This window comes from Centrocercus urophasianus, unplaced genomic scaffold (genome assembly GCF_019232065.1).
Source record: "Centrocercus urophasianus isolate 14NV4802_14NV808 unplaced genomic scaffold, USGS_Curo_1.0 seq_14, whole genome shotgun sequence".
NCBI classification, from domain to species: Eukaryota; Metazoa; Chordata; class Aves; order Galliformes; family Phasianidae; genus Centrocercus; species Centrocercus urophasianus.
Window position 1 is genome coordinate 43,287,610 of NW_024884586.1, and position 15,225 is coordinate 43,302,834.

The 15,225-nt window shown below is 46.4% G+C and overlaps 1 protein-coding gene and 1 long non-coding RNA gene across 3 annotated transcripts in view; one reads left to right on the forward strand and one right to left on the reverse strand.

Moving 5' to 3' along the window:
- Positions 1 to 10,523, reverse strand: LOC122157624. 2 transcript variants are annotated; one of them, XR_006167978.1, is made up of 4 exons: positions 10,280 to 10,523; positions 3,733 to 3,798; positions 1,905 to 2,376; positions 1 to 1,773 (listed from the first exon to the last, which is right to left on the reverse strand). It is a non-coding gene; the product is annotated as an uncharacterized LOC122157624 (long non-coding RNA). The 2 variants fall into 2 exon arrangements; XR_006167977.1 differs by lacking the exon at positions 3,733 to 3,798 and having other exon boundaries at positions 10,280 to 10,519.
- The window catches only part of EXOC3L4 (exocyst complex component 3 like 4), a 23,342-nt gene continuing 17,924 nt past the window's right edge, over positions 9,808 to 15,225 (forward strand). The window contains exons 1-2 of the mRNA XM_042813499.1: positions 9,808 to 10,361; positions 11,423 to 11,816. Of these exons, the coding sequence (XP_042669433.1) occupies positions 11,468 to 11,816 (349 nt within the window). The 5' untranslated portion in view covers positions 9,808 to 10,361; positions 11,423 to 11,467. The remainder of the gene's footprint in view (positions 10,362 to 11,422; positions 11,817 to 15,225) is intronic.

A 15,225-nucleotide genomic window follows, 5' to 3' on the forward strand; every position in this document is an offset into this window, starting at 1 on the left:
TGGAAGCTTAAAAAGGCTTGTTGACTATATTCTTTCAATCTGATCAAAGTCAGCAATATGCTAGAAAGAATTGTTTAATAGGTCAAAGAAGAGGAAATGACTGATGTTTCTCTGTGATGTGGTGCAAAGATAATCACCATGAGGCCAAACACATTTCAGCATCAGTTTAGCAGATGAAGCCAGAGAGAAAATTAAAATGCGGGAGGCAAAATGCAAGATAGTCACAGAAGCAATACAAATTTGGCTTCACTGTTTGTCCTTTGATTCTTTAGCCGACTGGGGAAGAAATCTGTGTTTGCATTTAAAATGAGATCTATCAGTCCAATTGCTATTTTGCAGTTGTAGAGAGGAAGGGTTTATACACCTTTCTCCCTCAGTGTTATGTCTCCTATCCTTATTTTCCCCTTCTGAGTAAAGGATTTCCAAATGGTCGATTAGAACACGAAGAATGTAGAAAGATGGAAGAACAGCCTTGGAATTTTGTTAATTCAAGCATATCTAACTTTTCGTTCCTGGAGAAATGATAGAACTGGCCTAAAGCCCAAGTTCCTGTGTAAGAGAGCTGAAGCCCCTGGTAGCCTTGAGCTGCATAGTTACAGCACCTATGGATTTCTGAAAAACCTGAATGGCACAGAGCAGCAAAACAAGGACTGCAGAGTGGGAATGCCATGTCTGCCTGTGCAGGTGTCAGTCTCACATGGGGGTACTCTCAGAGAGCAGCAACCCATGATGGGTTGATCCTCACCATCTGAATCTGATCACAGACAAGGGCTGGATCCTCCAAAATGCTTCATCTGGGGAAAAAACAATCTCATTTTACGACTGAGTTTGGTGAAGTTGCCTCCTGCATTTTAATCATCTCTCTAGCTTCGTCACTTATCATCACCTCCTGCCCTCCACTTCTACCCACAGATAGCTGAGAGCAGAACTGAGAGAGGTGCAGGATGATCAGGCAACATTTCACGCAGAACATTTTATAAAGAGAGAGAGAGAGAGAAGAAAAAGAACAAATGAAAAATGTTTTATTTGGTTGAGTCAAAAATGGATTTTTCTTCCAAATCGTTTGCTGGGTAGCCAGATAAGCAGGCTGCCTGGTGGTGTGGCACCAACCTATTATCAGAACAGTGGGTCCTACAGGGGGATGGGAAGAGGCACCCCTCTGGGAAGGGATGGAGCTCAGACCCACTCCAAACCAGTGCTGGGAGGGGCTCCATAGAAACAGTCAGAAAGCTCAGCTTCCTCCATCTGCTGAGTTCAACATTGCTTTGTTTTGTTTTCCCTTTCTTTCCCAGCGGCATCAGAGAGAAGCCCACTCAGTGCTGACTTTATCAAGGAGCAGTGAGGGTTCCATGTTCCCATACAGGGACCTTGTCCCTGGGGCTCAGCCAAGTGCTGGAGCTTTCCTGGGACTTGCAGCAACACAAGCACTGCTGCAAACAGAGCGGTTTGTGGCTGCAGCACCAGTCCTGTTGGGTACCAACAGGGATTGCTGAGTAGGAGCCCTGGAGCTGCATTCCCATCCCTCTTGCCCAGAGGACATAGGGTTGCTTTGCAAAGCTGAGGATGTCTCCAAGCATTGTTCCTGGCTCTATCATATGAAGGACATGGCTCCAGCCAGCCTTGGTGAGTACTGCTCCTCAGGAAGCTCAGCTCAGCAGTGGCACAAGTGATGAGGGCACAGCATGGAGAGCATCATCTGTTGTCCAATTTCCAACTAATGCTCAGCTTTCCAACAGATCTTCAGCTCTCTGGATGCAAGAGCTTGGCTTGTTCCTAAGAAGGACATGAACCAGGTTATGCTGTGACTTGTAGAGCATGTCATGTCCTCAGTATTACATCAATAGCATTAGTTCAAGTTAAAGCTTTAATGTAGGTGAAAAATATAAGAAGTTGGCAAGACTTACGCAGGTAGGAGGGAGAACAGGCTGAAACAGGTTGCTCAGACTCATGCAGAACATGTTTGGTGGTGCACAAAGCACGTGGATGAGTTGTCTGTGAGTTGCAGGACGCAGGGCAGCTGCAGCACTTGGCTTCATTCCAGCAGTGAAGGGCACAGATTGATCCAAGCTATGCTTCTGAGCACGAGCAAGGCAACAAAGTCTGCTCTGAGCTGGCAGGACACAGGGACCTCCACCCTCCCCTGTCCTGCCTCTGAAAACACTGGACTCTTCTGCTTCCAGCTAATCAAAGAGGAAAGCTGGGTATTCAGGCTGTGCCATCATTCATTCCTGTTCCTGTAAGGTTTCCAGGGCAGGGGCAGAGTGAGGCAGAGTGAGTTTTAGATCCAGCAATAGATGGTTTCTCACTGACATGATTCAGAGAGTAAAATGAAAATGATGATGTGCTTTAATCCTCTCACTCTGCCAGCACCAGAACCTTGCAGAAGAAAGAAGGCAGAGGAAAACACTGTGAGAGGACAAAATGTTTACTGCGGGACTTCAAAGGAAGGGAGCAAATCATTTTGGCAACTGCATCATGCAGCAAGAGGTGCATGCAGGGGCAAAATTGAGCAAAAAGCCAGTAAGTCTGATGCCTCTGTTTCCAAAGTTGGAAGAAATACAGGTTTGTATTTCTGTTTGTATCCAGCACCACCTGATTTCTTTTATGCTAGAGCAGATAGAGACAATTAAGATTACTTACTCTCTGCTTCTGGCTCCAGTGCAGTGAGGATTTTGCAAAAACACTTTGGGCACTGATGGCACCCAAACATCAGCCCTGGCACCCTTATGGCAACAGCCCCATGCAGCCTCCCCATGTCTCACCATGATAAATCACTGCTTCATGCTGACATGAGCACAGATTCCGCCTCAAGTATTTCAGGTCTACATCTGCTCCACTCAACTCCTTTGTTTTTTTTTTTTTTTTTTTTTTTTATCCCCTGGGAAAATCTGATCTATATGCTTTTTACATTGGCCACACAGCACATGCAAATGTCAGGGTGAACTGGAGTTTGATTTTATGCGACAGTACCAAAACACCCAGGGACCCATCACAGTGCAGCAACAACAGTGTCTCCGGAGCTGCTATACCACAATGAGCCTTCAGCCTCCAAATTGCTGGAGGAAAGCAGGGTCAAGGATGCAGACACAGGACCAGGGATGAATAGGCAGGATCAGGGATGCAGAGGCAGGACCAGGGATGCAAATGCAGGTTTGTTGAGTTCTTGTCAACCAAGCAATGCTAGAGGAATCATCCTGATTCCTATGCTGTTTTTGTACCCATTTTTGCAAGAGATATGAGGAGGAGGGGCAAAATCCACCAGCGCATGTGAGCAATTCATTGTCTCCCTGTCAGCACTTTAAATAAAATTAAATTCCACAAAAAAGAAAGCTGCATTTTTACAGCAGCACCTGCTATGCTACTGTGATTAGGACTCCTGTATAGCCCCATACATTAGGAGGTTTCAAAACATGGCTGTATAAATCTTCTGACTATAAAAGAAAAAGAATGTCAGCCAGTTGCTCTGCTTTGGGAAGGCACTGAGCGCTCTGGGCCGAGCACTTCAGGGTCTGGGGGTGCTGGGCTCCTAGCTGGTCCATGTAGAGATGGCAATGCCATTTTTGACACTGGATGCAGGCTGGGCCAGAAAACTCCAACCCACTGTGATTGTCATGCAAAAAGCATTAAATGCTGCAAATTGTGGAGAAGAGCGAAGCATCCAAATCAATGGATTGCAAATGAAGAAACTTGGAGCAAATCAGCCAGAGGGAACAACTGGGCTGTGGTACTCACACTGGCTTGTAAAACCTGCATGGCGCTGCCTCGCATGGCCAAGGCTCCACTGCTGCTGAGATGGCCCTATAGAGAAACAATCTGGCACTAAGAAGCAGGCACTCACTGGTACAGCAGATGAGTACAGTTTCGGAAGAGTTGTGGATTTAGGGTTTATGAAGTCATTGATATGTGAATTAAGCACTGACTGACTGAGACTAACTCTTCAAAAGGAGTCATTATAATCTCTATAGAAATATAATGATTCCAGTGACAACATCTTCAATGAAACTTCAAAAACACTTATTTAAAAAAAAAAAAAAAGGTACAAAAATATATATTTAAAAAAAGTGCTAGTTCTCAGGTTTCCCCAGGCATCAAGTTAAGGAAAGAACAGCTTTCCAGAGGTTCACCCCTGGGAATAGACATCCAGACCCCTCACAGCTTCATCGCCCTTTTCTGGACACACTCCAGGGCTTCAATATCTATCTTGTAGTGAGGAGCCCAAAACTGAATACAATACTTAAGAAGTGGCCTCACCAGAGCTGAGTACAGAGGGAGCACAGTGCAGAGCTGTGGGCATGCTGGGCATCATAGTTCCCATTGGCATGGGCAACATGGAGGGGTGATACCTGCACCCTTCGGCACTGGGAGAAATCTACTAGCTTGTAGCATCGTGCAATTAAGAACCAGCCTGTCCCTTTCTTCTCACTCTATCAAACCAAACCAAACCAAACCAAACCAAACCAAACCAAACCAAACCAAACCAAACCAAACCAAAAGAGGTTTCTTTTAAGGCCACTTTAAAGCTTTGCTGGTATTTCTCAAAGCTCCTGTGCTTGAGAATATCCTGCAGCTGTGCAGCAACAGGCTGAGCCCAGGAATGGGCGCTGGCTAATATCTTCATTTCTCTGTTTTCACACAAAGCAAAAAACTACAGAGCCATGCTACAAACCCCATAACACAGCACGGCATAGAACACAAATAAATATTAACTCAAGTTAGATATCAGGAAAAGGTTCTTTACCAGAGGGCAGTGGGCTTGGAACAGTCTCCCCAGGGCAGTGGGCATGGCCTCGAGCTGCTGGACTTCAAGGGGCACTGGGACAAGACTCTCAAACATATGGTCTGATTTTTGGGTGGTCCTGAGGAGCCAGGAGTTGGACTTGATGATCCTTGTGTCCCTTCCAACTTGGGATATTCTACAATTAACTTGGCTTTGGTGGAGCGTTTGAGTACAGCGGGCTGGCGATGCTGGTGCAGTGAAGCAAACCTCTGCAATGGAGGACAAGGCCCTTGTCCTTTATGATGCTTTTGCAAAACCCAAAACCTGGCTTCAGTGACAGACACAGTAGTAGGTGCCTGTGACCCAGAAGTGATTTATTGTTAGCCACTCAAATTAAGTAATGGAACACTCTAACTCTGTTTGAATTGCTGAGCACAGCTTTGCTCCAGCTTACAGAGAGTGCTCAGCCTGTGCTTAACCCAATGGAGAAGCTCTCTGGAGCCAAGCATCATGACAGAGCTGGACATCTGCCCCATGCCAAAGGACCGGGCTCCATACCACAGAAGCCACAGCTTTTCCTGTTGGCATCAAACCAATATTTTTGCACAGCCTAGGATGAATTGCAAAGGGAAGCATAACAGTTGCTAATCCGCAGTTGCTGCCATGAACAAAGTGCTCTGCTCTTAGATGTGCTTTGGCAGCTCCCATGATGAAACGGATGAGGGCATCCTGTCGGGGAAGAAGGCATCTCCATGCTGGAGGCCACAGGCTGTGGCACTACGATTCAGAGACTGCTTCAAGGGTCATGGGCTGTCCTTGCATGCTGATGGCCACCACCAGCTGGGACTGGACGGTTCCCTGGGGCTCTCACCATGATATTTCCCTGATGAACTGGCTGACAGTCCCCAAAAGCCAGAAACATGCAATTGTTGGCTGATGGGAGCCCCAGTGCCCCGCAGACCTGCTCGTGCCTCACTCATTGAGAAAGTCCTGGACTTCTTGATGGTATCAATAAAGAAGAAAAACAAAGTCTTGCTCTCGCCGGCCAATTTCAGATCTTCTCCAGAAGAGGAAGGAAACCTTTTTTTTTTATCCTGCTAAAGCTCTGAGGATGGGTTTCTGCAGTGGGAGCTCTCATGGAAAATCCTCCAAGCCCCCCCTTCTGTGATGAAATGAGAACTCATTTATTCATTCCACACAGCATTTGAGATGTGATACTTGCTGAGTCCTTTTCATATCTGTGCAGGCCCCATCACACACCCATCTCCTGGGCAGCAGTACCTCCCTCCAGGCAGTATTTCCTTGCTTTGCAGAAATGCAACTTCCAAGCACCTGCCGGAATTTTCTTCATTATTAGTGTAGAACTCGCTTAAATTATGCTGTCTGTTTTCTTTTACGATTGCACATTGCCTGTGTTTGTCTTTCCTATGGCAGCACTGCTGCTCACACCTGGGGCTCACTGCAAGCCCTGGTGCTTACCATAGTTCCCTCATTGGGTTTGGGGTTTATTTATTTCAAGCTCTGTGAACAAACTGGTGGGGTGAATCCTTGTACTTTTTCTCCTGAATAACTTCACACTCCAAAAGAGGAAGAGGAGGAAGAGGAAGCAGGGACATAGTGCTTCTGCTTCAGCCATGGTGCCGGAGCAAAGTGGTTCTGAGGCACCCCAGAGGGGTCTCCCCATGCACATGGAAGCAGGAGCACCTAAGCCACTGCCCAAATGCTAATTCCAGATCCTAATCTTCTCCAGTTCTGGTTAAAGTTATCTTTATGAACCAGTAACTTTGCAGAACTTGTAGCAAAAGCCATGTGGACACTGCAGGATTCAAAGCTCAACAGCTTCAATTGGGCAGTGTTCTTGGATGTTTTGACACATTGCCACATGAAAAAACTCACAATGATATAGATGGAAAAGGAATTGATGTTGGCAGCAATCATTTTTGAGATCAGATATCTCCAGGAGCATCTCCTCAGCTCTGGACCAGGCCCCAAGAATGAGCTGTCAGGGACTGACCCACTTGGCATGGGCTGACTCTGGGATGGGGCAGCACAGCCAAGGCATGAGCATGTGAATGCAGGGGGAACAGGGATGCATGAGCATACACCACGGCCATGGGAACTGTGGAGAAATGGAGTGGGCTTGAGGGTCGATTCGCTGTGAGAAGGAAAAAAGAAAAATCACTCTTCTCTAAACTGAACAAATCAGATGGGGAATGAGGCTGGGTCACCATGGAAACCCCCGGGGCAGCTGGGTTGTCACTTTTTGCAATGGCACCATGTTTTGTGAGGGGAAAGCCATAAGTGTTTGAAAGCCTGTGAAGTGGAAGCTCAGGCTATGTGTACAAAGCCCTTCAGAATGTGCACAAAGAACCTTCGTTCTGCCCTAGTCTTGGGCTGGCTCCCACCCTCTGCCAACATTTGCAGAAATATGCAGGTATTTAGGGACACAGAGTTCGTACATCACTCCCAGATCTGTATATCATGCCTACATCTCCCCTACCATGTCTGCATCCCTGTCAGCCTGGCATCTGGACACTAGTACCTCCTTGCCATTAAAATCTATCACTAATCAGTCTTAGTAAGATAGAGTGAAAACACTGACACCACTGTGTTATGAATTAGGAGACACATAAAAGGAAAAAAAAAGTCAAGTTCTTGTAGTGAAGGAGCTAAGAATGAGCTTGGCTTTCCATTAAAGCCAGGCTGCAAATCTCTCGTTGATTATAGCTTGCAAGAATTGGCTACTGGATTGCAGCAGGTGCTTGCCACAGAATCCCTGACCACAGTCCTGCAGCATTTGTACTGTCACCTGGATTTGTCAGGTTGTCTCTTAATTCCCAATCCATCTTTTTCCATCTTTTCTGTTTTCTCCTCCCTGGCTGAGTTTCCTGGTGGGAAGGTCCCAGCCTCGTCTTGTCTACCAGCCTGCTGTAAGCCCCCAGGTTGTGCTGGTGATTCATTTGTTCTCACGACTGTGCCGGGAGGCCGAGAAGGAAATGAGGCTGGTGCTGCTTGGTGGAAGGTAATTTCCCAGTGCTTCCTCCAGATGGCAAGATCTTTTCAGGAACATGTGTTCCTGTTGATGGCAGGTCTGAACAACAGAACCGAGCGTGACGGCTCAGCATGAAGTCTGGCACAGCCACAGTGCTTCATGACTGCTGCTGTACCAGGAGATGGATCAGCAAAGACTGAGCCAGAGATAGCCCTAGGCACTGTTGGGGAAAAGAACAGGGCATTTCCTGCAGGATTTGCTTTTCTTTCTTTGTTCACTTTGAACAAAGAGCATGGGTTTATTTAGGAAGATCCTCATGGACTGGCTGAGATGTCCCACAGCTCACTGGGGATAAGGTGGTGTCTACGTGCTGCCCACTGAACTAAGGACCACAAGGTTTTTAGCACAAAGTCCTCTGGATGCTCAACAGTGACACCTTGGTTCTGCCCAGAAAACATGCTCCTGATAATGAAGAGCTGCTACTGGTGGCTTGTAAACAAGAAGGATTTCTTGAAGGCTTCACTCTACAGGGACAGTAGAGAGCAGGAAGGATTACATGTATTATACCATTACCCAGCTTCACTATTTTTTGGAACTTCATGACAATTGGTGCTTTTTTCCCTTTAAAGTCCCCTGCTGGAACAAGGAGACCTTCAGGTTTCCTTTTTAAAGAAAATAACCTCTCACAGATAGCTGGAGGGTTAGGACCCTTTAGCAAAATCGAAGTAAAATGGTAAATAACTCTGGGGCACAATAAATTTTTAAATTCTCATGAACTTCCATGGCAGACTTTTGAATTTCTGCTGCCTTGTAGTCAGCATCTGGTGGGGACTGAGGTAACCTAAACTACAGGGTGTTGGGATCCACTTGCTGTGTTTATCAGCAGCCTGGGAGGTCCTGCTGCTGGCTTTGGTTTGGAAGAGCTGGTAGCTCCCAAGAGGGTCTGATCCCACAAGCAGGGTCTGTGAGTTGGTGGCATAGGACCCCAGCCAGAGCCAACCTGCCTGTGCAAAGAAATATCCTGTAAATGTCTGGCAGAGGAGATGACCAACCTGAACAGAAATATGTTTATTTGGACTTTGTGTAAGAAGGGGCTTTCCACACCTTGTCACGTGTTGATTAAAGAGCACTTTCCCTTTGTCCCCGTTGTTGCTCTGCCAAGTGCAGAAGTGCTGCTTACTGCAACCTTCCCCAGCCTGACAAGGCTGCCTCTGTCTGAAATATGGCTCAAATGAGAAGCTCAGTGCTGGACTGTGTAGATGAGGGGGATTCCAGGCAGGATTTCCTGCACCCAAATGATGCTATGTTTTGTCCCAAACAAAGACATCCTGCCACCAGCCTGCCCTGCATTGTTCAATATCATTAAAGCCTTCCAGACACCAGAATGTTCGTAGAATCATAGAATATCATAGAAGTTGGAATGGACTCATAAGGATCACTGACTCCAACCCCTGGCTCCACATAGGACCACCCAAACCCAAATCCTAAATCTGAGAGCACTGTCCCGACACTCCTTGAACTCCAGCAACTTGGGGCCATGCTCTGCATAGGCTGTTCCATGCTCACAACCCTCTGATGCAGAGCCTGTCCCTCACCCCCAGCTGTCCCTCCCCTGACACAGCTCCATCCACTTCCCTCAGGCCCTGTCACTGTCACACAGAGCAGAGCTCAGCACCTCCACTCCCTGTGAGGAGCTGCAGCCGCCATGGGGCCTCTCCTCAGCTCCCCTGCTTTGGGCTGAGCAAACCCAGGGACTGCTGCTCCTCACACACCTTGCTCTCCAGACACTTCTCCATCTTTGTAGCCCTCCTCTGGACACGCTAATAGCTTTACATCCTTGTTGCTTTGCTTTGAGCTCCTTTCAGCATGCCCAAAAGCTGCTGGGATGGAAGAATCCAGGGCTAACAACCCCATTGATATTAGTTACCAAAGTGAGGAAAGGAATGAAAGGCTGAATGTACAAATGCATAGCTGCAGGCATAGTTCTCCTGGTCTTTCACCTGCACCTGTCAATTATTATTCAGATTGGGCCACTTGTGACCTCTAGAAGTGGGGCAGCACAAGGTGAAACGGAATGAAGCCATGCCCATGTATCAGCACTGGGCTACACCTGAGTCTTCAACCCTGGGGACTTCATCCCACACATGGCAGGACCAGGTTCCAGGTTGCTTCTCTCTCTGCTGCCCCATCGATTCCAGCTGCCTGAGCCCGTCATTTCATCCCCAGCACAGAGCCTGCCTCTCCACCCCCATCCTAGAGGAAATATTAACCCATATCTGGAGCTCGTCCAGCATTTCTCTTCCTCCTCTTCATTTCTTTTAACTGCACAAGTCATAGCGAAAGCGAAAAACAGCTCAGGTAAAGCTGCTAGAGGTGCTCAGCAGGAAGGTCCTAACCCTTCTTCCACTTCCATCTGTGCTTTTCCAGCAGACAGAGGAGGATGGCAGGAAGCCCCATGCATGCAACAGCCCCTCAGCCAGCGCTGGTGCTGCTGTGAGTGGGCCAGGTGACTCATCCCAATGCCTGCCCTGCCAGCAGCCTGACCACCACCACCACCACCACCACCACACCTCTCTGGTCTCCTGCATGAAGCTGCTCTCCATTCTTCTGGACACCAGCTGGGTTATCTCAGCAGACAGGATCAGTGCCTGGGTGCGTATCCCTCCTTCTCCTTGCCTATGGGTTCCTCCTGCCATGTCTCCTTGTTTCACACCACCGTAGCCAGCCTTCAAGGCAGGTTTTGAGCCTTCGGTCCCTTCCCTGCTGACCCCCTGGGAATGCGGTGCCCTCCTCTCCCTCTAATCCCATTGGTTAAGTATTTCTTCTGGGAAAGAGTCGGGCAGGGTCCAGGCCCTGCTGTACCATGAGCTCAGCCCACCCATGGGACCGTGCAGTACTTGCGGCTCATAACCTGTGAAACAATTGTAGGCAGGGGAGTGGGAATACGGCCAGGCTCAGATAGGGAAGGGTGAAATGTAATTGTGGGGTCCTAACCTGTCTGTTGGCCATAACCATGTTTCAATCTCTGTCTCCTGTGAGCTGGACAGAACTAAGTCAGGCCAGGATGACCTCAAGGAATTTCCTGTGTAAAGATTTAAACTGATTGCTGAGCTGCCTTGAGCCTGCTGTGGGGAAATGTGCCATTGCCCATCCTCAGACCCCTGCAATGCATAGCATCTCTGTGACTGGGTCATGCTGGCTGGCGAGCTGACAGCCAGGGAGGGTCAGGAAGGCTGCAGGGACCACTCACTGTGGGTGTTCAGCAGCAGCCAGCTGGGGACTGAGCAGGGCAGGAGCAGAGCATGACCTGCAGTTGCCATGTCTGCATCAGAAAGTGAGAATACCTTGCTGACGTTCAGTCTACATGGCTGGAAATGCACCTAGAAGAAAGAAGGTAAAAACATGCCTTGTTGCCAGATGAAAATGCTATGTTTAACAGGCTTTGGCATCCTTGACATCCAGCAATTCGTTGGTGCTGGGCAACTAGCTGCCTTTTGCCTGATTTTAGGAGTTAGAGCTTTCCAGGACTAAAAGCAGAGCAGTACATGCACAAGGAGCTTAGAGAAACCATTTTGGTCATGTTAGGCTGAAACAACATTCTCCGTCCTTGGATTAGGCACAGAAAAAAGTAGACCAGATTTTTAGTCCTTTGGAAATGCAGTAGTAGCTCTTTAGAATCCTCTCATCTCACTCTGTGTTTTCATTCACTTCAGTGATTGCCAGCAACCTTTTTGGAAAGCCCTTCATTGAAAAACAAGATGAGTACAAATACAAAGGTATATCTAAGGAGATCAGCTTTAGAACCAGACCCTGCAACAAATGATGTGGAGAAAGAAAAGATGGAAGTTGCTTCAGAGCTTGGCAGCCCAACTTGGAATGATGAGAACATGGGATTTATTGAAAGAGGTTTTAAAACCATGCTAAGCATTCGGAAATCAAAACGAAAGAACGAGAAAGAACAGGAAGGCACTGGCACCTGGAGAAGAAGACTACTTTCTTTTCAATTCCCCAAGAGCTCTGAGGAGAACAAAACTGAAATACTTGATGGTTTGGAAGAGATTGTTGATAAAACAGAAACAGAGCCCACTGAAGGAAAGCCTCTTTCAGGTAAGTAGTGAAATACATGCAGCCTTCAAGCAATTTAACTTATCAAGTCTTTGGCCCAATAGAGATGCTAAGAAAACTAGCATCCCATTATGGGGTAGAGACAACTGTCATCCTTTGCACAAACTCATTGGGGTGTTAGCTGGCTCAGCCTGGCAGGCCATCTGTCACTGGACAGGCTGCTATGTACTCTCCACTAACATAGTCTAACCATATTGATCACCTTCTTATGATCAACACATCTGTCGGTTCATGGACCAGTGGATGCAGCACACACCATCCATATCAGTCACCAATCTGCTGAGCACAGTTTGGGAGGTGTTTGTATGACAGCATCTGAAAATGCAATGTGGGCTATTCCTATTCATTCTGTTGCCTGCATTGCTCTTGTGGACAATTTCTGCTATGCATCTTTTAGACTGCACTTGGAAGGTTATTGTGAAGCTTTGATAAATGGCTCCATTAAGTTAGGTTGAAAAATAAAAAGAAAAGGGTGATAGGCAGATGTGGCTGGCCATGAGAAATGCAATGAGTAAACAACATTCACAGATCCAAAAAGTTTCCACTGTTGCTGACCACAGAGTACTTCAGGAATAAGTGTTACTCTTATATGCTTCGGCAGTGTTAGATAAATGAGCCTTAGACCTGTCTTAGCAAAAGTTCAGCACCCCAGGTGAGAACCACAATGACTTTGTTCTGGGTTTGTGCAGCGCTCCCCTCCATTTATTCAACGCTGAGGTACAACAGTGCATCCAGGACTTGATCCTTCCTTAGCCTAAATTTTTAGATAGAAATCCTTGGTTTGCTGCATCAAATGTCACAGGGATCAGAAGGAAGGGCTGAAGTTCTTTCCCTGCCGTACCACACCTCACTTTGCCACAAGGTTTTTTTCTGCTTTGCATGGAAATACTGTGAGGTTGGTGAGCTGGATTTGGGCCAAGGCTCATAAGCTTTGCCAGTTTGTTCTCAGAAGGTCACAGAGGAGAAGTGATGGGAAATCTTACCAGAGAGCCTTCTCAAGTCCTGCAGTACACAAGACAAGGAACTGCAGAAGTAAAACCAGGTCTGTGCCCAACAACTCATGATTGGCCTAAACAAAAGCAGCTCTGTTAGAAATGCATCCCATCCTGAGATAAATATGGGAAGTGGTGGAGACTCCATCACGTGCACCATTAAGCTACGCAATGGTTAATTGCCTTTCAGTTGTCTTCCTCCAGTTACCAGCTGGCTGATCTTGTATTCCTGAATTAAAGATACATTTTGCACCCAATATCACCTCTCTGAATAATTATCCTTGATAATGATTAAATGGTGTTTTCTCACTTTGATAAACAGAACAGAATGTATTCCTTTAGTCTGTCACTGCAAGATCTTGTGCAAACACAGGTTTTATATTAATTTTTCTAGAAGACAGTAAGTTAATTGGCACAATGTTCCAGCCTTCTGAGCCCAGAAGTAGCTGTAGCTACTTAAAGGCACTCATCCAGCTTCTGTGCATTATATGCTGCATCAGTAGTTTAGTTGTTTAGTGTATTTCTACCTTCATACAGCTACTTCCACGCTGCACAGGTTATTTGGTGCATTTGTTATAAAATCTGTGTGCAGAAGAACCATGGGGCATAAGTTATTGGTTATAGGCCAGTCCTTCATCTCTTCTTTGTGCTAATGTTTTCCCTATCGCTTCATATATGTGCGCAGCAGAGGCAGTAGCCGCTCACATCTAAACAATACCTTTTCCCTCCTGCTCTTTTAAAATTCACCCTGTGCCCAGCATCACAGCTGGATCTCCTGCTCAGAGCACCTGTTACGATGCTGGATGTGGCGAGAGCTTCTCATAGCACCTCAGCAGTGCTCTTGGAGTTCTACAGCCCACAGCATTGGTGGCAAATAAGCTGCGGTTCTTAACCAAGCTTAGTTTGGAGAATGATGTGGGAAACTCAGTAGACCTCAGGTACTTTGATGGTAACAGTATTTGATGCTTTCCCTCCTTGTAGGGAGGAGGTGTGGAAAACCCAGACAAGGCCTGAGCTCCAGGAGAAAGCACCTGCATTTTGGGATGCTTCTCCCAATGCATGCACCTCCCCAAGCCACAGGGCCAGCAGTGCTGGGAAATCACACGTTGCTGGTGAGAGGCAATGCCAGGCACCTGACTGTACCTATGGTGAATGACCAGGTCACCGGAACCTGCAGGGCCCCAGGAGTGTGAGCTCCACATACCAAACATACTTTATTGTTTTTCCATTTCCTTCCAAGCGTCTGGAGTGGGTGAGGGGCATTTTTCTGAGGCTGTTTGCTGAGTTAGGCACAGGACAGCCACCATTAAAGTGATTTTCTTTAACCTTTGTCGACATATCTGGTATAGCTACTGATAGTGCCCCAGTGATGGTTGGCAGAAAAGAGAGACTTTTAAAATTAATAGAAGATGACGTAACTACCACTGCCAGCTCATGTCTGATGAAATATCGCTGCATCAGACATCAAGAAAATTTAGAAGTGAAAGCTTTAACAAGGGATCACAGAATCACAGAATTACAGGGGTTGAAAAGGACCTCAAGAGCTCATGAAGTCCAACCCCTCTGCTAAAGCAGGCTCACATGTAGGTGTCCAGACAGGTCTTGAATATCTCCATAGGAGACTCCAAAACTTCTGTGGGCAGACTGTTTCAGTGCTCTGTCACCCATATCATAAATAAGTTCATCCGTATGTTATTACAAAACATCCTATGTTCAAGTTTTTGGATAACGTGATGCAAATTGTCATCAAAGCTGTGAATTTCATAAAGCCAAAAGGGCTGAATCATCACCAATTCTAAAAGATCCTTGAAACTATTGATGCTGATTATTGGGTCATCATTTACTTTTCTGAAGGAAGGTGGCTAAATTAGAGGAAAATGCTAAAAAAGACTTCATGATTTCCAAAAGTGAAATCAAGCCCTTTATGGAATCAAAAGGAAAATTTGTGGCAGAACATGAAGATTAAAAATGGCTCACAAATTTCTGGTGGATTTGACCACTCATTTAAATCAGTTAAATGTGCATCTTCAAGGTGAAAATCAACTTATCCATCCTATGTTTGAAGCCATAACAGCATTTGAAATAAAACTTAAATTATGGCAAATAATTTCAGGCATTTTGATACACTGGCCAACCACAGTCCTGTGAACAGTGAAAAATATGCAGCCATGCTTTCTGTTTGTACAAGGAAGTCTGAGAATAAGTTTCAACATTTCCCCCCAGAGTATCATTTTCTGTATACTTGCGATTCCATTTTCAGTTAGTATAAATACATTACCTGTAAATTTTCAAATGGAATCCATGGAGATGCAATCAGAGATCCAATCAGACATTCAACTCAAATGAAAATTTGGTCATCTCTCTTTACCAGACTTTTCTATCTTATCAGAGAAATATAT